General features: G+C 39.4%; 9 protein-coding genes and 1 non-coding gene across 10 annotated transcripts; 4 read left to right on the top strand and 6 right to left on the bottom strand.

The window, feature by feature from the left end:
* Nucleotides 1-71: 71 nt before the first annotated feature.
* On the bottom strand, nt 72-3641 carry AXL1 (Axl1p; the record flags this gene model as incomplete). Its single annotated transcript, XM_018131746.1, has 1 exon — nt 72-3641. The coding sequence occupies one exon, from the start codon at nt 3639-3641 to the stop codon at nt 72-74; it is 3570 nt and encodes a 1189-aa protein (XP_017987676.1).
* A 270-nt stretch (nt 3642-3911) lies between these two features.
* AW171_hschr42585 lies at nt 3912-3997 on the bottom strand. Its single transcript is given in 2 exon segments — nt 3912-3947; nt 3959-3997. It is a non-coding gene; the product is annotated as a tRNA-Tyr (tRNA).
* Nucleotides 3998-4783: 786 nt separating this feature from the next.
* Nucleotides 4784-5596, bottom strand: RRP15 (rRNA-processing protein RRP15; the record flags this gene model as incomplete). Its single annotated transcript, XM_018131745.1, has 1 exon — nt 4784-5596. The coding sequence occupies one exon, from the start codon at nt 5594-5596 to the stop codon at nt 4784-4786; it is 813 nt and encodes a 270-aa protein (XP_017987677.1).
* A 697-nt stretch (nt 5597-6293) lies between these two features.
* KAR3 (Kar3p) lies at nt 6294-8423 on the top strand (the record flags this gene model as incomplete). The annotated part of the gene is made up of 1 exon (XM_018131744.1): nt 6294-8423. The coding sequence occupies one exon, from the start codon at nt 6294-6296 to the stop codon at nt 8421-8423; it is 2130 nt and encodes a 709-aa protein (XP_017987678.1).
* Nucleotides 8424-9086: 663 nt separating this feature from the next.
* On the bottom strand, nt 9087-10250 carry TAZ1 (lysophosphatidylcholine acyltransferase; the record flags this gene model as incomplete). Its single annotated transcript, XM_018131743.1, has 1 exon — nt 9087-10250. One exon carries the CDS (start codon nt 10248-10250, stop codon nt 9087-9089), a length of 1164 nt encoding a protein of 387 aa, XP_017987679.1.
* A 198-nt stretch (nt 10251-10448) lies between these two features.
* On the top strand, nt 10449-11306 carry LOA1 (lysophosphatidic acid acyltransferase LOA1; the record flags this gene model as incomplete). Its single annotated transcript, XM_018131742.1, has 1 exon — nt 10449-11306. The coding sequence occupies one exon, from the start codon at nt 10449-10451 to the stop codon at nt 11304-11306; it is 858 nt and encodes a 285-aa protein (XP_017987680.1).
* A 65-nt stretch (nt 11307-11371) lies between these two features.
* AW171_hschr42590 (uncharacterized protein) lies at nt 11372-12481 on the bottom strand (the record flags this gene model as incomplete). Its single annotated transcript, XM_018131741.1, has 1 exon — nt 11372-12481. One exon carries the CDS (start codon nt 12479-12481, stop codon nt 11372-11374), a length of 1110 nt encoding a protein of 369 aa, XP_017987681.1.
* A 1048-nt stretch (nt 12482-13529) lies between these two features.
* Nucleotides 13530-14846, top strand: AW171_hschr42591 (ammonium transporter; the record flags this gene model as incomplete). Its single annotated transcript, XM_018131740.1, has 1 exon — nt 13530-14846. The coding sequence occupies one exon, from the start codon at nt 13530-13532 to the stop codon at nt 14844-14846; it is 1317 nt and encodes a 438-aa protein (XP_017987682.1).
* Nucleotides 14847-15430: 584 nt separating this feature from the next.
* On the bottom strand, nt 15431-16963 carry PPT1 (protein serine/threonine phosphatase; the record flags this gene model as incomplete). Its single annotated transcript, XM_018131739.1, has 1 exon — nt 15431-16963. One exon carries the CDS (start codon nt 16961-16963, stop codon nt 15431-15433), a length of 1533 nt encoding a protein of 510 aa, XP_017987683.1.
* An 883-nt stretch (nt 16964-17846) lies between these two features.
* On the top strand, nt 17847-20171 carry ASK10 (Ask10p; the record flags this gene model as incomplete). Its single annotated transcript, XM_018131738.1, has 1 exon — nt 17847-20171. The coding sequence occupies one exon, from the start codon at nt 17847-17849 to the stop codon at nt 20169-20171; it is 2325 nt and encodes a 774-aa protein (XP_017987684.1).
* Between the last annotated feature and the right edge of the window lie 86 nt (nt 20172-20257).

Consider the following 20257-nt stretch of genomic DNA (forward strand, 5'->3'; position numbering starts at 1 on the left):
GTTTAAATAATACATACCTATCATCACGCGGTAGCCTTGGCATGGATAAGAGATGTTCAAATATATTCTATCTAAATGCGATTTGTATTAACATCAGTGATTTCTACTAAGGGAATAACAGAAACCACATTTTGACTCATTCTGTGTAGTGATCCTGACGTACCTGCTGAAACCGCTACCTTATCTTCGCCAGATGGTGAATTCCTAACTAATTGTTTCACCACTTCCTTTAGTACTACCGAACACAATTTCAAACTTTCCCCTCGAGATCGAAAGTATACGAAAAGTTCCTTAAACAAAGCAGTAGATTTTCCTTCTGTTTTATCTAAAATATCTTTTAATTTTTCACTAGAAATGCTGAAACCTTTTATTTTTAAGAAAGACTCAAGCTGGAGGAACATCATTTTATTCTCAATTGCTTCTTTTGTCATGGGACTGGATATCATTACAGATAGTTTTGCTCGTGTTTTAGACCTTATGCTGATCTTTTCTTGGAAAAACTGCAGATATTTGAGAAGTGTCAGCGAACTTATGACCCGTTCGTTAACTGGCTCATCATCGTCTTCAAAATTATAACTCCTATAAGTGATTTGATTGCGGAGGCGCTTATGACTTTTCATTGCAACGCTTGTGTTTACAAGACCACTTCGTACATTAGCCTCTATGTGGGCCATAAGGTTTGAAGGACCGGAAGTTTTCTCTATCTTGTGAGTAGACTTACTTTTGATTAATTGGACGTATTCTTGTACAAATTGGGTCTTGAATTGCTCGGTTGATAGTTTTGATAGATAAGACTCGAGGTAGGCAAGGTATTCTTCAATTTTGATCTCCAGGAACTCTGGAGGAGTACTTGCCATAGTAGTAATGTGTAGTCCCACCGTATCGGATAATACTCTAACTCCGCCTAAAACCAAATACCCTATTTGCTTCTTACTACGTAGGTCTGGAACCAATGTTAAATGCATAACGAACTCCGTGAAGGCAGTTAGAGAAAAAGCGTAAATGTCGTCTCTGCTTCCTGTCTGAATAAAATATACTATGCTGTTGTTGGGATCATCGTCGAATCCTTTCCTCTTCACACAAAGATTACTTCCATCAGGAATTTTGTAAGTGCTTGGTTCAACGAGAATATTAGTACCACGTCCCTCTTTAGCTAAGTGATGCGTAAGGTGTTGATCTAAATATATGTTAATTTTGTCTGCGATCGAAATGTCAGAACCTTGAATCATCAAGTTAAGATAACTCTCGCCTTCAACAAATTTCTCCATGAATTCATAGAAGGAATCCATGTCAGCAACTTCCAAAGCCTCTAACCTATCCTCTAAACTCCACATACACTCTTCTAGTACAATTAATAGCCCTAAGCTTGCCAAAGTTGCACAATTTTCACTTGCAGCGGCCTCGTACTTGTTTCTAACTTTTACCCTGGCCTTCCTGAAGGTTTCTCGGGAAACTAATCTCTTACCCTTGGCAATTTGAACCATCGTGGTAACTATTAATTCCAGAATGCCAACCACACCATCAGTGAAACCGGATATTGTGAGTCCAAATCTGACATCGCCTTTAGATGACAGTGCTAGTTCATACGTGTAACCAGCGCGCTCTGCTGGGTATAGCGTAGGAGCTAATATTTCATGAAGTAATTGACCAAAAATCTCCAATTGCATTGTATGAAGAGGCGCTGGTTTGATATTTGTATTAATATATTCAACGCTTACTATGCTTTTCGACTTGAAAGATAGGTTTAGATCCTCTTCTTTAGTCCAAAGCTCATAGAACTGGCTTTTACCAATCAGTTTTGGTGAGGTTTTCAATAATTCAGAGCTTGTCAGTATTGCTAAAGAAGCAACTTCAGACTGTAGTGATGACACTGCTAATGCTTCTTTAATGAATGACAGCTTGTGCCCTACCGGAACCAAGAACGGATTACGAGCAGGAATAGTAAATTTGTAGTCAGTTCTGTAAACGTTTAAGTTTAGAATAATAACGTTTGTTTTAATATAATCGTAGTCGTAGTATGTATCTGTCTTCAACTGTTCATTCTCGTCATATAAGTCACATTTTTGTATATCACCTAAAAGAATTAATCTGACGTTTTCAATTGAAGTGAATTCATTTAAGAAAGACTGAAATTTAACGGCTTGACCTTTCCACCACTCCTTAGATTGTTTGGATTCAGAATAGCTGCCAATACTAGAGACAGTAGGATCGTTGCAATCAAAATTCACGCCAGTTGACTTTAAAATAAAAGAAGGATCTGAAACCATCATGTCCTGCATCAATTTATCACACAACTCAGAGCATACTTCCATTGGAGAACTAGCAAGCTCTTGATATAAGAAACGTAATAAATCCATGGAATTCATCTCGCTTAAATATTGACCAAGTTCAGATAATGGACTATTCATTATGGCCTTAATACTGTATTCCCAAATCATGGGAATGATTTCTGAGACGTGTTTCCAACCACTGTTCGTCAAATGCAACTGCAATACTAGGCCGTCATCGTTTGTGGCAAAGGTCGACGGATAGGCCGTTAGATCAGTTAGAAAATTGGCTTCCCTCAAACAATGGCATAGGGAACCTTGGCTCTCGTCCCCAAGCAGTTCACACCATGCGTATTTATATGTCGCAATTTCCCTATCGCTAAACCGAGTAGATAAATAGTTAATTGGAAAAATCATTCGAAGTACAGGCGTCTTCGAAGACTTTATTAACAGAACACGGTCTCGTTCTAGGTCAGAAAATACCGATTTTTTCAAATAATAAGGCAGCCAGGTATCCTTAAGCTTGTGCATGTCATTCACAGATTTTGAAATTGTAGGACTATTTGGCGGAGACGGCTGTGAGTTACGTCTCCAGGGCTTCAGCTTCAACCCTTGGCCTAAATTAGCTGTTCCAGCTGGCACAGTGCCAAAAGTTGACTGCGCTAGCTTAGCCAATTGATTAATAGATTGAGAACCCTTTAGGCATAGCACCATATTTTCACTCACAAAATTTTCTTTAAAGTATCGTATTAATTCGGCTTTTAGGTTCATATTATGCAGCTTCGGCATACTTGTCAACGTAATCATGTTCCCGGTACAAAATCGGTGGAATGGATGCTCGCTGTTAGCAAGTAACCGAGTCCCATGGTACAATACTTTATCAAGCGTAGTTTTATTTCCGACGTGCTCACTCTCGATAGCGTAGATCTCCTTATTAATTAACGTTTCAGTGAAAACAGGCTCCTTCAGCGATGCCGCAAGAATATCTACAATCTCATCAAAGACAAGCGACTCAGCAGACGTAGTATTGGGCACCTCAAAGTGGAAACTAGTTTGTTCACCAGTTGTATGCGCATTTTGCGACCCGTTATTCTTGGTAAGTATCTGATTCAAGTAATTTGATTCGGGGTATTTCTTAGAACCAGAAGACATTATCATATGCTCGCATAGGTGAGCCAACCCAGGTATTCCCACAGGATCCTTATGTGACCCAGTAGCAACAGATACAGCACATGATGCCAAAGTTTCAGAAGGGTCAGAGATCAAAAGTGCTACCAAACCATTACTTAACTGAATCACTCGATGAGTTTTATTCGACGAGGATATTGGAACGTAAAGTTTTAAATCATATACTGTTGATTTGCCCAATGACATATCTATAGTGCCAATTAAGTCCTTTGAAGTTCTATAAGTATAAATCCTAGGAGAAAGACAAGTATATGTTAATAATGTAAAGTTCAAAAACGTTTCGGTTCCATTTTAAGTTCACCCGTTGTGTATAGGCTGACACGCTGGTTGCTATACATTGTTCCTTACGTATCATAATTGAGTGCCTAAAGAGTTACCGGCAGGATATGTAATTTGCAGAAAAGGTAAAACATCGTTCCATCAAAGGAATTGAGAATTAAAAAGACGCCAAAAAAATCTCCCAGGGGTGAGTCGAACACCCGATCTCCAGATTACTAAATCAATTACAGTCTGGCGCCTTAAACCAACTTGGCTACCGGGAGAACAACGGAGAACCTCGGGAGAAGATAAAATCTATATAGCAAGATTACAATCAATAACCTCTACACTTAAATTGGCTATGCAGCTCAGCGATATCTGATCTTATGCCATGTTGAGTAAAAGGTCGTGTAGAGAACAGCAATGATTATATAAAAATCATGAGATCTACAATTAATTATACCAAAGATTACTATACCGAAATTACCAGATCCGCTGATTTCATCTTCTTGGTAAGTAAGGTAAACTTGATAAGGGGGTAGCGATAACAGCAACCACAAGATCTGGTATCTCTATTCATGAATAGCAGCTAAATTAGACATTGTAGGCTTTAAAGTGTCATGTGAAATGGAATTTTGCAAATGCTGTGAAATCTGCCTGTTCCTTGTGTAGGGCCTTAAAAATGGAGTACTTTAGGTTTTAGATTTGACCCGAGCTCTAGATTTTGCATTGATGAGCTTACTGCTTATAGTGTTGTGAGTTCCTACATATTACCGCCTTTGGATTGAGTGCTGGGTAGTTCTAAATACCTATTGTTTTTTGGGGCCTACTACTCCCCCCCCACGAAGTTAATCCGAACATGTGCTTGTCATTGCCAAAACCGCTCATCGACACGATCACGTGATTAAAAATTCTTTGTGGAGTTAGCGGTCATACATGCACAACGGTTATTTGAAAGAGTTCGTTGTCTGTAAGATGACAAGTGCCGATATGGTGATTAATATACAACTGAGAGATTAGTAATGCAACCTATTTAAAATTCCGCTATGTACTAAATTAAGGCGTCAGGCCTAGCTATCACCGGCGGCTTTAACTAGATCCAGAAACCTTTCCTTCGAGACCTCTGTTATTAGCTCTTTCCTTTCTTTTCTATTCTTGACATTGGCCAGATTTGTTTCAATCTCTTTCTCGGTTTTCACCTGGGTGGACAAAATGGCATTAAATAGTTTCACCACACCTTTTTGAGCTATTTTCCTCAGTTTGCGCTCTTTTTCTAGAGTAAGCCTGATGATAGTGGGATCTTCTTCTGACGACGCAACGGGGAGAATGTCTCTCTTTCTAGCTTTGTTCAACAGCTGTTTTTTCTCAGCGAGAAGGGCCTTTCTAGCTTTTAATTCAAGCTTATCCGCTTCATTTTGTTTTAGAACCTTCTTATTTCTAGCCAAGATTGGGTCCTTACGGTCGTAGGACTTTAGATGAGATGACAAAATATTGGACAGAGCGTTGGAAAATGACTCTGAACCATCGTCGTGCTTTGAGTTGGAAGACTTTTTCTTCCTTGGGAAGTCATCCTCGTCCTGTTCTTCGATTTCTTCAGACGTGACACCTTCTTCGTCGATTTCATCATTTACTTGCTCTTGCTCTTGTTGTTGTTGTTGTTGTTGTTGTTGTTCTTCTTCTTTTTCTTGTTCTTGTTCTTGTTCTTGTTCTTGTTCGTCTTTCGCATCGACATCACTTTCTGCCTCGTCTGAGGAAGATGCTTTGGAGATACTGACCGTTTCCTCAGCCTCGGAAGTACTTCTCACGCTTACTTTCTTTGCCGATGAATCATTCAGCTTCTTTTTCTTTGAAGGCTTGATGCTGGTAGTGCTTTTTGATGCCATGTTTCCTGCAATACTTACGAACCTCACCTAATAAAGCAAATTAAAACTCGAAATGAGTACAGGATAACGTATTAGTATTGAATATTGGCTTCCAAACTCATCGCAGAGAGGTTCTTTTCTTTCTTTTTACTGCAAAAATTTGTCTTGTGAAGAGAGCTTGTACAAAGTGATAGTTGAACTTCAATCTTTACTTCAAAAAATAGTGGCGAAAGCGGCTAACTTGCTCCAATAGTTACGTTCCCCATACTAGATTAGAAATCGTGGGCTTTAGACGATCCATAGTAGCAGAATTCATTTTAGAGAAACTATCCGTAGCCTTCTTTCATGTGAGGGAACAGTATCTCTAACGGTTTGCTTTTTCATCTTCGAAACTTAAATATAAATGTTAAATACAAGAAATTAAGAAGAGAGCGTAGAGCATGCGCCTGATACTCCAGCATTATGCGAGTCATCGGTTACCTTACATCAGCTTTTAATGATGTGTGTCGTTTCTTCTCTGTTCTGTTATCAACTCGAAACGTTTCTGTAACTTCGTTTCGATCATCAAAACAATTACATACAATAAACAAAAAAAGGTCACATACCTTTAAACTAGCTCATAAAGCGTAACTAACAGTTATATTAAACTAAAGGGCGGTATATATTCCTCACAGAATTTAGACCTTTTGCAAAAAGCAGTTACTCCTTTCCAGTCACTATGTCGGTCCCTACTACGCCAAGTAAGCGAGGTGATTATAGCTACCCATGTTCATCACCTTCTTTAATTCCTTCGCCTAGAAATACCTTAAGGTCGCCCAAGTACCAGCCTCGATCAGAAGACATTGATGATAACCGTATAAAGGTGCTTAATCCTGTGGATACGAATCAACTCAGTCGCCATACTAAACCACAACACAAAGAATCACGAAGTCATCATATGACACATTTCTATCATGATAACATCAAGCAGTTGTCCTATTTGCAGGATGAATTGATGCTGAAGAAGCAAAAGCTGGATCTTTTGAGAGATGAAATGCTGTGTACACGCTCTAAAGTTGAGATGTTACAGTTGAAGGTTGATAGGTTAAAGGAAGAAAAGCGTGCAAAGGAGCAGCAAATTCTTTTGAAAGAGAATGAATTAAACTGCTTAAAAGATGATTCGGAAACTAAGAAGAAGTTCATGATTCAGGGGCACGATTTACAACTACAACAGGTCCGCACTAACAAAGAAGCCAAACTAAATACGATGGAATCAGGTTATAGAAGCAAGTGCGAGGAATTGAAATTCAAGAAATTGCAAAAGTATCAGGCAGAGAAGGACAATCTGATTGGTAGTATATCAGAATTGAATGCCAATATTGAAGATAATGAAAAACAGGTGCAGAAGATGTTGCAAGAAAGCGAAGCGCGGCATAGAGAAACAAAAGAACTCTGGCTACGGAACTTCCAAGATGATTGGAAGCACTTAATAGGAAAGAAAGATGCTGTTAGCGAAGCGCTCTCAGTCTTAGCTCAGAGAATTAAAGAGGAATTGGAGCCGGAACTACAACAAGAAAAGGATTCCTTAAAATCTTTAAAATCCACACTAGCTGAGATTGTCAAAAGAGTTTCAAAGCAGAAGACAATCTCATTACAAAAACAGGATGAGATAATAGTCTATACCAAGGAAATTCAAAAATCTCAGCGTCAGCGCTTAAAACTGAATGAGCAAATTGAAACCTCACAGACCGAGATAGAGGAAATTAAGGAGATTTTGAACAAGGAAGAGAGCATGAGGCGAAAATTACATAACGAACTCCAAGAACTACGTGGGAATATAAGAGTATATTGCAGAATACGGCCGCCACTACCATGTGAGTCGGGAGATGTCTCCCATTTTAATATTGAAAAGTTTAATGAAGTAAAAGGACAACAGACTTTAACCATAACACGAGAAGCATGTAGGAGCTCATCTCATAGCTTCCATTTTGACAAGATATTTTCTCCCGAAACGTCTAATAGTGAAGTGTTTCAAGAAATTTGTCAATTGGTGCAGAGCTCTTTGGATGGTTATAATGTTTGCATTTTTGCGTATGGTCAAACCGGATCTGGAAAAACCTACACTATGCTAAATCCAGGGGACGGAATAATCCCACTGACACTTTCTCACATATTTAAGTGGACTACAGATTTAATTGAGCGTAGTTGGGAGTATGAGATGGAATGTGAATATGTGGAAATATATAACGAAGCAATTCTTGATTTATTAAGAGACTATCACAATCCAGATTCCACGGATGAGTTGCTGGAGAGCCAAAAGCATGAAATAAGGCATAACCATGAGAGGCAAGAAACATATATAACTAATATTACTAAGGTAAGGATGACTTCAAGAGAACAGGTTGACAGTTTGCTAAGAGGGGCTGCGAGAATGAGATCGACGGCATCTACACGTTCAAATGAGAGATCTTCCAGATCACATAGTGTCTTCACTGTACATATAAAGGGCCACAATACACAGTCTGATGAGCTCACTCACGGCAGGCTCAATTTGGTTGATTTAGCTGGTTCGGAACGGATTAACTCATCGCTTGTTGTTGGTGATAGATTAAGAGAAACCCAAAATATTAATAAATCATTAAGCTGCCTAGGGGATGTAATTTACGCATTGAATTCTCCTGAAGGTACAAAACGTCATATACCCTTCAGGAATTCTAAATTAACATATTTATTACAGTACAGCTTAATAGGTGATTCGAAGACATTAATGTTTGTCAACATTCCATCAGACCTGCATCATATTAATGAAACCTTAAATTCATTAAGATTTGCTTCAAAAGTTAATTCAACTAAGATGAAGAAGGCATGAGTACCATCTGTAAACAACAAGGGTGACGACTACTATTTTTATTCTGTTGAGTTTAAAAAAATGAGGGAATTATTAACCACATTACAATGCTTCCACTACTTTCAATATTTAGTGCTTTTTGATTTTATTCAAGCTTGAACTACGGCAATAACTCACTTCATGTGAGAATTGTTGGATCAATATTGGAATTTGGACTAAAATAGCATTAGCCGCCGAAAAATCGTAAAGTATTAAAAGTTCAGCGAGACTTTCGAAATACTAGTAAATTAATATAGAACATTTCAAGGCGGGATACTAGTTTTTACCGTTTCTTAACCACACAACTTTCATTTTAACGCATTGAAACAGTGAATAATCACATTTAAAAGAAGGACTTCCAAGTACATAGTTGCTAGCTTGTGAAAGTTGGACAATATGCAAGTATAAATGCTAGAAGTATTTATTTACAAATATTCTTCGTATTCTGATATCAGTATCTAAATATTTGAATTAACTTGATAATGCATCATTAATGCTTTTTCAATACGAGAACTGCCACTGTATATAGAACATAGAAAATAAATGCAAACCCTCTACTTTACCAAAGATGGGTAGATGTCAGTAAAATTAACTAGATTTATAATAAATAAGAATATTGAACTTTTATGTTACAGATTTTATTTATCAAGAGTCACCGTTGATGGAGTCATGAAAAGAGCTTTGAAGTCTTCTAATTGCCCAGTTTTGGCCTACGAATTGAACATCTGCGTCTGATTCGCCTTCACTCGTTGTGTATTGTTTCCACCAAGCTGGGGATTTAAACCTGCTGTCTTCCTTCTCGAATTCACATTCTTCATGACGGATTTTTGCAACATGTTCTCTCAATACTGCCGCTAATCTTGAGCGTAAATCTTGCGCTTCTTTACCATCCCGCAATTCGTGACTTAAATCTGTAGGATGTTTTGGATCATAATACTTTTCAACCAACTGCCTCCACTCTTGGCGGAAAGACTCAATTATACCGTCATCCATAGCTTTGGCAATTGTGACATTAATATTCGCTCCAAAATTTCTTGGCAAATAACGTTCCACCATAGTATTGGCAGCCGATTCAGGAGCTATCTTCTCAAAGCCAGTTGCAAACATAGGCACAACAATTGGTGGGCGGGTACTTTCTAAAATCAATCTAGTGATCCCCCATTTGAAGTATCTCATCGAATTGCAATGCGGAGGCTGTAACTGTAGAACAAATCCCTCTGGAAATACATGTACCCATGACGGTTTTTCACGGCGAACTGGAGGTATATAATGAACTTTTTTGACGGGCGCAACTATAGCTGATACATCATTAACACGCTTTGCATTATTGGGGCTCCATTCTAAATCCAAAGTGCCATCGGGTGACAGTAATCTAATAGCTGCATCAATAGACCCTTGAAAGGGCCCAGCACCAAACCTATCAGTAGCCAAAACCTTTCCTAATGAGAAGAAGTTCGATAAAAATCCATTTTGAAAGCAAACATTGCGCGCACCTAAACCCCATCTGATTTGATCCAAGTCCTTATACATTCTCCAAGGGAAAATACCCCAAATAAAAGGATCATCAACAACAGACATGTGATTCATAATTGTCAACAGTCCTCTATTTTCATTCACAGTTCTATCTATCGCATTTTCTAAATTTTCTAAACCATTTAATTTAACATTATATCCCAATGCAAGCACCAACTTGCTAAAACCGACTGTTGCCAGACATACACCATGAGAAGTCCACTGCCAAAGTTTGGATTGCCGAGGATATTCTGAGAGGAACTCATCACCTCTTGTCAATACATCAGGCAAGGACATTTAGCTTACTTTTGGATTATTTTGACTATTGATCGAGCTTATACTGTGGTAAATTTGAGAACGATGAGGTTGAAATTTTAGCCAATAGTTCCCAACACTTGAAGCTCAACACATCAAGCTTAACTAAAACAAAGTGAAGAAGTGTTAAAATAGACCACGTGCTAAGCTGTTACTGAATTATTAGTTATTATTTCCAAGATGGAGAAATATAGTGATTGGATGGATAAGGGTACGGGTATCAAACCATTTATACCAAGCTCCTCTCAAAAAACTGGTATTTTACCACTGTTACGATTATTCCTTTCTGCTATTCTCATACATCCCCTGCTGCTAATATGGATTATATTTTATATGTTTGGGTCGCGTCTGAGAATACTGGAGAATTTGATTCTGCGTAATTTGGTAACTTTACATTGCAAGGTTACTGTAGAGGGCGTTAAGGAACGCGAAGTCACCAGGGAACATAGCCCCCAGGCTAACAATGTGTATTTTGTGAATTACACGTGCCCATTAGATGGACTACTGCTAGCTTTTATATCGAATGCACCTGTGTTATTGATTATTCCTAGAGGAAATAAGTTATATCGGTTTACAGCCTATGAATTGTTTAGATTTACGTTAAGTGGCAGTTTAGACATCCCACCAACACAACCATTGATTGAAGAATATCAACAGCTTATGAAGTCTGGCAAAGCAATTTTTGTTTTTGCAGAAGGAACTACCTCCACTGGACAGAGCGTGCTGCCATTCCAGATCACAGAGCAGGCATTTTCAGCTTTAACTCGGGACTCCAGTAAGATATATACAATTCATTTAAAGTCTAAGGTTGCACAAACTACTCCAGTAGCAGTTAGATTTTGGGGTTATATTGCGTATATTGCTAAAGCTGGAGTTCATTATAAGTGTACAATTGGTGCGCCTCTAGACAATCCAACTTTAGACGCTATACGCATAAAGCTAGCTGGAGGCGATAAGTATATGCTGGTGAGAAAGAACCTAGACTTAGAGGCAAAGAGAAAATTCGTGCGCGCATGGAACGCTAATAATAAGTTATGAACAAGCGAGCAAGAGTAATGGTTACCATATGTACAATTAATGAAATTTTCCTTATACAACGTCTATCAGTAGTACTTGGCGGACTCTGGGATCTCTCGTAGCTGTCCGTTTTCAAATACCCACTCAATGCCGACACAATCAGGAGCTTTACCTTCAGGGAGATCCCACCTCCGTCGCTCAACCTTCTGAAGAAACAGAGAATCGTTAGTTCGCTTATACCTGTAACTTAACAAAATTATCAGTGGAAGCAGAAATCCTTGTATAATACGCTGTAAGAAGGGATGCAAGCAGGTAATCTGCTCTGCACGATTAACTTTCGGCTTTACTTTTTCCTTCCAGTGCAACAGTGTATCCACAGTCCTTGGCCGCATCAGTCGAGAATCTTTAAAACCTCCGTAGTCTGAGGGAACAAGATGCGCTGCATGCAGCTTCTCAAGAGACTCTTCCAGCATCCCAATCGCGTCACCACATTTATCCTTGTTGTAACGATCCATGCTAATCAAGACCAACGCCAGAACATCAGTAAAAACAACTAATGGACCCACATGACTTCTTAAAGCCGTAGCTTCCAGCTGACGGCATGCCCGTTGGCAACCAAGTACCAGTCTACCATAAAGTAGTGAGTTTGCGCTTAAAGTTACCAAATCCGCTTCTTGTAGCTCGAGTAACCCATCATATCCTTCTTGTACCTGGCCAAGCTTAGCTCGTAGCTTACAAAGAGTAAATACAACCATTCGTAGCTGCTGACTTAGCCGCCATGCTAAAGCATATGCACTTACAAGAGATGCCGTACTTTCATTACCGACTATCCCTGAACTTCCAAGATACTCTACAAGCCCGAGTGCACGTTTTCCCATCCGTGAACTAGATATCCAAGCCTGTGAATTATCATTTTGGCCACTATATGCACGTTCCATGAGCTCTTGTGAAAGCTCTTCATAACAACACGATAGATTGATCACCGCATATGAAACCTCATTTTCGAGTGCTTTTTGACTAATACTGTTGCAGTCATAATAGTACTGAAGTAACATATTAACGTATACACTGTTTGCATCTAAACGCTCGGCGGCATTAACAAATAGTTTCATATTGTTTCTTAAAACTACTAACTTTTCAGGTAATTCAGTCGGAGCTGTTGCACCAACTTGAGAGATCAAATTTGGTATAAGCATCTTAAAACATTACTAGCGAAATAACTTGAAAAATAGTATATTACAAAAAAAACTTTTACTGTGTTAACTTTTTAAGAATCTTAATCCAGAGACATTAGTTTTTTTTCTCTAAGTAACCCTTGAACGTTTTATGCGCTCGAGATCTGCCATAAACACCTTTAGAATCTCTAAATTAATTGTATTTTTAAGAATTTTTTAGGATCCACACACCCAAACACCAAAGTTCCGATAGTTCGGCACCGTTATTTCCGTGTGTTTCTTGTGTAGACCAGGCGGCTTCAGGGAATGTTGATAAGAAATAGGGGACGGGCGGACGGGTAAGATCTTACGTAACGTGACTAGCAATTATTAAATGTACTGTCGATAACAGACATTTGAAGAGCTTGGTAATATAATGTCTGATTATGACATAACCAATTCAAGTGATTCTAATTGTAAGTACAAACTCATCGCTTTCTTGGACAAGTTAAACGCCTTCCACGATTTTCGTAAAAAATAATAAGCCTTATCTACCTTATCTACTAATATGTAAATAGATTGTCCCTATCTAAATAATGCCCATGCCATACGATAGGCTCCTAAAGATGTAAGAATTTGTAGCAGACATACTTACCAATGGAATCCAGTCTTTGGAAGCTGTTACAGGTTGCTTTTTCGCACCAAAGGGAGCCAGCACCATGTGGGTTGATTGGTAATACACGTTGAACTTTTGAGTCAAAGGACCTTCAAACTATATAATTTTTTGAAAACCTTATGTAATGCCATAGCCATATCGCTATCTGACATTCTGAAGAATTCAGAAACATAATATATTATCGGTTTAAATTAAAAAAGAAACTGATAAACAAACATATCATTGGTTAGCGCTGCTATTGTAATGAATGGTGCCGTAAAGTTTGACTGCTATTACAGTGTTGCTGCTATTACTATATATCAGTATTGCTATTATATTACTATATAACAAGATTTATTATAAACAAGTCTGTTTAAGTAGTCTAAAAAAAAAAGAATTTATCGGCGGTTATTACAGTCTTGGATTTCTACAGCTATGGCATATGTCTGGGAGGAAAGCTATGATGCCGCTACCGTGGGATTTATATTCCTGGGGGCTGTATTGGTATTTATTATGATACCAGGACTAGGTTTTCTATATTCTGGGCTGGCGCGACGCAAGTCAGCGCTTTCATTAATATGGGCGGTACTGGTTTCTTGCATAGTGGGATTAGTGCAATGGTATTTATTGGGATATTCGTTAGCTTTTTCGTCAACTGCACCAAATAATAAGGTAATTGGCAACTTTAGGTCCGTAGCTTTATCAAATGTCTACGGTAAGGTTGATCCTACTGACGAATTCCCGGAACTGGCATGGGCAATATTTCAAGGACTTTTCATGTGCGTTACCCTGGCTATTATAGCGGGAACAGTTGCAGAGCGTGGTAGACTGCTGCCTGCTATGGTCTTCTTCTTTCTCTTTTCGACATTTGTGTATTGTCCTGTTACTTATTGGGTTTGGGCTCCTGGCGGATGGGCGTACCAGTGGGAAGTACTGGATTGGGCCGGCGGTGGACCAGTGGAGATACTTTCGGCTGTAGGAGGATTTGTATATTCATATTTCCTTGGTCGGCGTCGGGATACAGAATTGGTAAACTACAGGCCGCACAACGTGTCGATGGTGGCACTAGGGACATATTTACTATGGTTTGGATGGCTTGGCTTCAATGGGTGTACAGCGCTATCACCGAATTTGCGTGCTATATATGCATTGATGAACACATTTATTAGTGCTGCGACGGGAGGCATGGCATGGTGCGTATTAGACTACCGTTTGGAGAGAAAATGGTCTACCGTAGGCATGTGTTCGGGTATTATTAGTGGTCTAGTTGCATCCACGCCATCTTCGGGTTGCATTACGCTTTATGCGTCGCTGATACAGGGCATTGCGTCGGGTATAATTTGTAACTTATCGACGAAGTTGAAGTATTATGCCAAGGTCGATGACGCAATGGATATCTTGGCGGAGCACGGAATCGCGGGGATTGTGGGGTTGATATTCAATGCAATATTTGCTGCAGATTGGGTGATAGGTATGGACGGAAGTTCAATGCACGATGGTGGCTGGATAACCCATAACTGGAAGCAGGCATACAAGCAGCTTGCATATATTGTGGCGGTTACATGTTACAGTACTGTAGTGACTTCGGCAATTTGCTATATTATAAATAAGATACCTGGGTTAAAGTTGAGGTGTTCTGAGATTGCGGAAGAGAGAGGTATGGATGAGGATCAGATTGGCGAGTTTGCGTATGATTATGTCGAGGTAAGAAGAGATTACTATGCTTGGAAAAATAAAAGTGACGAAGATTAATTAGAATAAATACCCGCCTAAATAAACGGAAAAATACAACATCGGCAGCGGGTCTGGAAAGAAAATTCTATTCTGTTTTATTCATGTTCTACTAACGAAAATGCAGCGAACAGGAAAGTGCATATGTAAGAAAAAGATCATTGGCCTGCTTCCTGCAAATATGAAATAAATACAATTGAAATTTGGCGAATCTAGGACATGAAGCTATATCTGATAGCAGTTCTTAACAATTATAACGCTAAGGTTTCTCGCAAATAGCGATCAACCTTTTTAATATGGTCGTAGCAAAGCAATCAGTAGCGGCTCTTATTTTCATAATACTCTTAATACATACATGCCAAGGTACATATTATCTAATTATTCATCTCCACAGATATATACGCTAATTAATACAGAAGGCACGTCTCCGTTCGGAGTAATAGGATCAAACATGCAATATGGTAATGCCTATAGTAGATATTGAAGGCCGTGATGAAATAGAGTATTGGTAATTACATAGCAGATTGAATGGTTTTGCACTTTCAATACTTACATCAGTTACTCGCAAATAGTAAATTACATCTAGTATACTAAAATAGGGTACCCTAGAAACCGATACCCCCGTTAGAATATGCCATTGGTTTGATATCAGGATGTTCGACGGCCGTAAAAGTTTCGATGAAAAGATTCTCGTCGTCGTTACCCAATACACCCTTATTTCCCTTACCGGGACATACGTGCACAATACCACCCAGATTTTCTTGGTTATCACAGTAGTTTGGTGCACTGAACACGGTAATCAACCCTCCATTGTGCTCAAATTGTACACCGCCCATACGCACTTCATGAGAGCGGATTACCTTTTTCAAACCGTTTTTAGCCAAAAACTTGGCAGTGATATCAGGGCCAAAAGCGTAACCCAAACCACGTTGCGAGGGACCCAAACCATCATTCTCCTGTGGATCGGACCACAATAGTTCCATAAAAGATCCGTCACGTGGTGGTTGGTGGAAACGATCAATGCGTTTCATATCATCCAGCGTAACAGACTCGTCACTTACTATGCCACCATGGATAACCAAGTAGTCGTTATTGATGACAGCACCCAAAGGTAGCGCCTCGAAACTTTCAGCGAACAGGTTGAAGATCCGCTGGGAGTATTTGTACTTGCATTCATCCTCAAAACCGTAAACCTTGTTCATATTATTCGTTTCATGATTACCACGATTCAAGAAGAGCCTCTTAGGATATAGAATCTTTAGACAGTAGAAAAGGATTGCAACCTCACACGACCAAGAACCACGGTCAACAAAGTCACCATTAAATAAGTATGCGTGGTCGTCACTAACCTTACCAAACGTCTTGAATAAGTTCAGTACATCGTAGAATTGCCCGTGTGTGTCTCCACAAACCGAAATCTTGCCTCCAACCTCATCGCTATTTAGGTCAACAATAGTAGCTTCGGCGGCAAAAATGCTTTCCGCATGCGAAACTATAGCCGCCACATAAACTTTCGGTAATGATTTGCCCCTTAAAAACACCTCTTTTACAACATGAGAAATAAACTCTTTGCTCATATTCAACACACGTAGTCCCTTAGGCTTCCCCTTATCATCTGAAACTTGCTCGATTTCTAGTCGCGTGCCTTCATACTTATTAACATCCGTATTTCCTGCAAACGACGAAAGAGATAAACTCCTGCACAACTTTTCACTGCTTTCAGAACCAGATGCTCTAATCGCCCGCTCAAATCTTTCACGTTGTAGCATTGATTCACATAGTGCAAGAGTTTGCTTTGCTGTAGCGTCACTTGGTTTTGCACGTAATACAACTAAAAGATCACGTTTCGCCTGTCCAAACTCTAACAACCCCGCATAAGACATACCGCGCCGATGGTATGCTTTTACATTTGATGGATCTAATTCAATTGCTTTTGTACTGTCATCTAATGCACTTTGAAATCTATCCAACTTCAGATTTGCAAAGGCTCGATTACTGAAAAAAACTGATTGAGAACTGTCCGCATCAATGGCCTTGGTATAGGCATCGACGGCTTGGGCATATTCCTTCCTTTTAAAAAGGTCATTACCCGTGTTCTTGTGCTCTAAGGCTATTTTTGCTATCTCCGCTGATGTCATGAGAACCTATGTTCCTTTTTATGTCTTTAAGGTCGAAAGTTATATGCGATACTGAACTCTACCAATCAACGCAACTATGCAATTCTTTTGTAAAGTTCTTTGGTAAAGCGAAGAATCTTTCAAGGGAGGCAAACACTAATGAGGTGTATGGGTGTTGAGATTTTTTAGTACTGTAGACCCAAGTTCTGGCAACCGGAGGAGCTCAGCGTATGTAGAACGCTTGAGTCAATTCAGTATATGATTCCTGGTAGATACGATAGCTTTACGAATTCAACAACGCATTTGGTTTTAAAATTGGAGAGAGGAGTGTTTTAAGAGGACCTGGAGGTTATAATTGGATAAGTATGTAATGGAACTAGTAATGAGTAGGATACGTTGCGGTTATATGAGTTTAGGCGGAGCAGAACAATAGGCGTATGGTTTACATTTTACTAAACTCGATGCATTTTTGTGATATTAATTTTAGAAAGTCCAGTGAGGACTACGGAGTGTAATTTTAGAAGTTTTTAATTTTGGATAACGAAAAGCCGCAGAGGAGTATACGAGGCGCATAAGATTTGCGGAATCATATGGATATACGCAATTCCAGGAGGCTTTGTTGATATTCGACCGATCTAAGGTCGTAACTTCTTAAGGCTACGCCATCAAGAAGCACAATCGAAGAGGCGTTCCACCCGTAATGGATCAGATCCGCTTACCTAACATTCTAGAACATTATATAAGATTTCTGGAATGGATGTTCGTAAACGATGATTCCGGAATGGCTAATACTAATACTTAATAGTTACACTACATCAGCTATATCACGGTAAATTCCAATAAAACTTTGCTTTTGCTGGTAATAGCTTCTATTTTACTGAGGATCGCTCAAAATATAGCTAGTATGAATGCTGATCTTCCTGAAGGGGAAACGGGTCTAGACAACTCCGTCTACTTATTGGACCTGTCTCGATGCACTGATTATGAGGATATTCTACCCAGGGATAACTATAACTCACCGTTCTACATTAACGTGCCAGTCCCGGATCCTTTACATGACAAAAATTTAGGTGGAGCTAGTGACTTGAATCCTTCCAAGGGCCATCCAATACCGATATTTGTGGATCGGTTTCAGAAGTGGCGAAAAATCCTCAAATCCCTCATAGACTACTTCAGGGAAGTTGCCCACGCCCATGAGGAATACGCCAAAATTAATTCCCATTTGAAGTCATCAGTCAAATTTTCTTTGCTTGCTGATATAGATGGCAGTTCAAATTCCGTCACATCGCCAAGTGCTGCTCCGACTTCTTTTACCCCATCGGCGGCTGCGAAAAACGGACGTGATGGATACTTCCAAGATGTCGACAGCAATGGATTTGTTGGTTATGGTTCAGGATCTGTGCAAGATATTCAAGTCTTATTGAAAAGGCACCACGCAGCTCTTGCAAATGAGCAGCTTAGAATATCAAAGGAGTTATTAACAGTTATTATTCCTAAAATGGAGGACTTAAGAAGAGATTTGCAAGGGAAAATCAAGGAGATCAGAGAATTGGCTCGTGATTTTAAGACAAATATTCATGAACATGTTGCACTGACAGGTCAGTTGTTGCGAAAGTATATTGCTTCCGTGAACTTTCTTACTGAAAGTGGTGATGGAACTTTGCTTAAGGCAAAGCATGACCCGTATTTGCTAAAATTACAACTTGATTTGCAGCTAAAAAGACAATTACAGGAGGATAACTGTCTACATGAAGCTTATATCAACTTACAGTCTTCTGGTATGGCGCTAGAAAGGATTGTGTATGAACAGATACAACAGGTTTTGGAAAAATATGCATCGTGCTTGGAATCTGAATCCTGCGTGGTGCTAAAAACTTTGTCTGAGGAACTTGGCAATGGTATACTTTCTAAGTCACCTACTTTGGAATGGGATGAATTTGTAAATCGCAATACCGATTCTCTGTTGAATTGGAAATCTTCTGACCCAGTCCCTGAACCAAGAAAGCTCTCTAGCATTAGATATCCAAATATGAAGTCGCCGTTGGCGAAATGCATCCGAGCAGGATACTTGAGCAAGAAGTCAAAGTATCTCAAGAATTACAATAGAGGGTATTTTGTGTTAACTAGTAACTATTTGCACGAATTCAAGTCCAGTGAATTCATCAAGGTACTTTGTGAGAATGATGATATTGCGTCTTTGAAAAACGTAAACCTCACTCCGTTGATTAGCATTCCATTAAACGATTCCGTGCTGGTGGAAGCTCAACCAGATAAGTTTATTCTTTCTGGTATGTTTACCTCTAATGATTCACAGGATTCAATACAGGAAGAATCGTTATACTCAATTTCAAGCGCCTCCACTCATTCTAGTACAGGAAAGCCTGGCTCTGGTTTTGGTAAACTGTTGAAACCTCTTTCCACAACAGTTACCAAACTCACAACAGCTACCTTACAGCAACATGGCGCAGATTACAGTAAACACAATACGTGGACCTTTAAACCTGTAAACGACCAATCCCTTAAAGAATTCAGGAAATGGTCCAATGAATTAAAACTCTTCTCCAATTTCAACACTACATTAGAGAGAGCGAAGTATATTGAAGAGAAGTTGATGATAACAAGTGCTCGCAACTACATTACTGCACCAACGATAAAAATAAATGCACCTACTTCTCCAACTGAAACTACTGGATTCTCTGAATCTACTGAAAGCTTTAAGAAACCACAAAAAATCGATATCAGCGGCACTGGCGGTGTCATCGATATGTTAAGCATGAAATCACTTGTTAATACCCCCGCCATAGATGATAACGGGAACTTGATTATGGCTGGAGATATTCAAAGTACCCCAGGCCCACCTATGGCATCTCCAGCTGGCTCCTTCTCTTCCGCTTCGACAGGAAGTAATGTGACTCTCAGCAAGTCTCTTCAACTGCCTCACCGTTCAGGCGCTTCAACTTCCACCCATAGAAGCCTCGACGCATTAGCAGGGGCTGGCGGCTATTTTGCAATTCCTATTAATAGGCAATCGTCTTCCACCGAACTTTCAAGCATGTCAAAAACACTTGTTCCGCCTACCGTATCACAGCCTGAGAAAGAAAGGAGTGCCCTCCGGCCACCTATGCTTGACAACCATTTAAGTAGTCCTTCCATCGACACCTTGCAACGGCCGTTCAAGCACAAAAAGAACTCATCTTTTCATTCTCTAACTAAGATGTTTTCGAAATAGTTCATTTCTATTAATGCTCTTGGCTTTTATAGAAGATATATAGCCAGCTTATAAATATCAATACGGTTATGCACCAGTGCAATTAC

Source organism: Eremothecium sinecaudum, chromosome IV (genome assembly GCF_001548555.1).
Source record: "Eremothecium sinecaudum strain ATCC 58844 chromosome IV, complete sequence".
Classification (NCBI taxonomy): domain Eukaryota; kingdom Fungi; phylum Ascomycota; class Saccharomycetes; order Saccharomycetales; family Saccharomycetaceae; genus Eremothecium; species Eremothecium sinecaudum.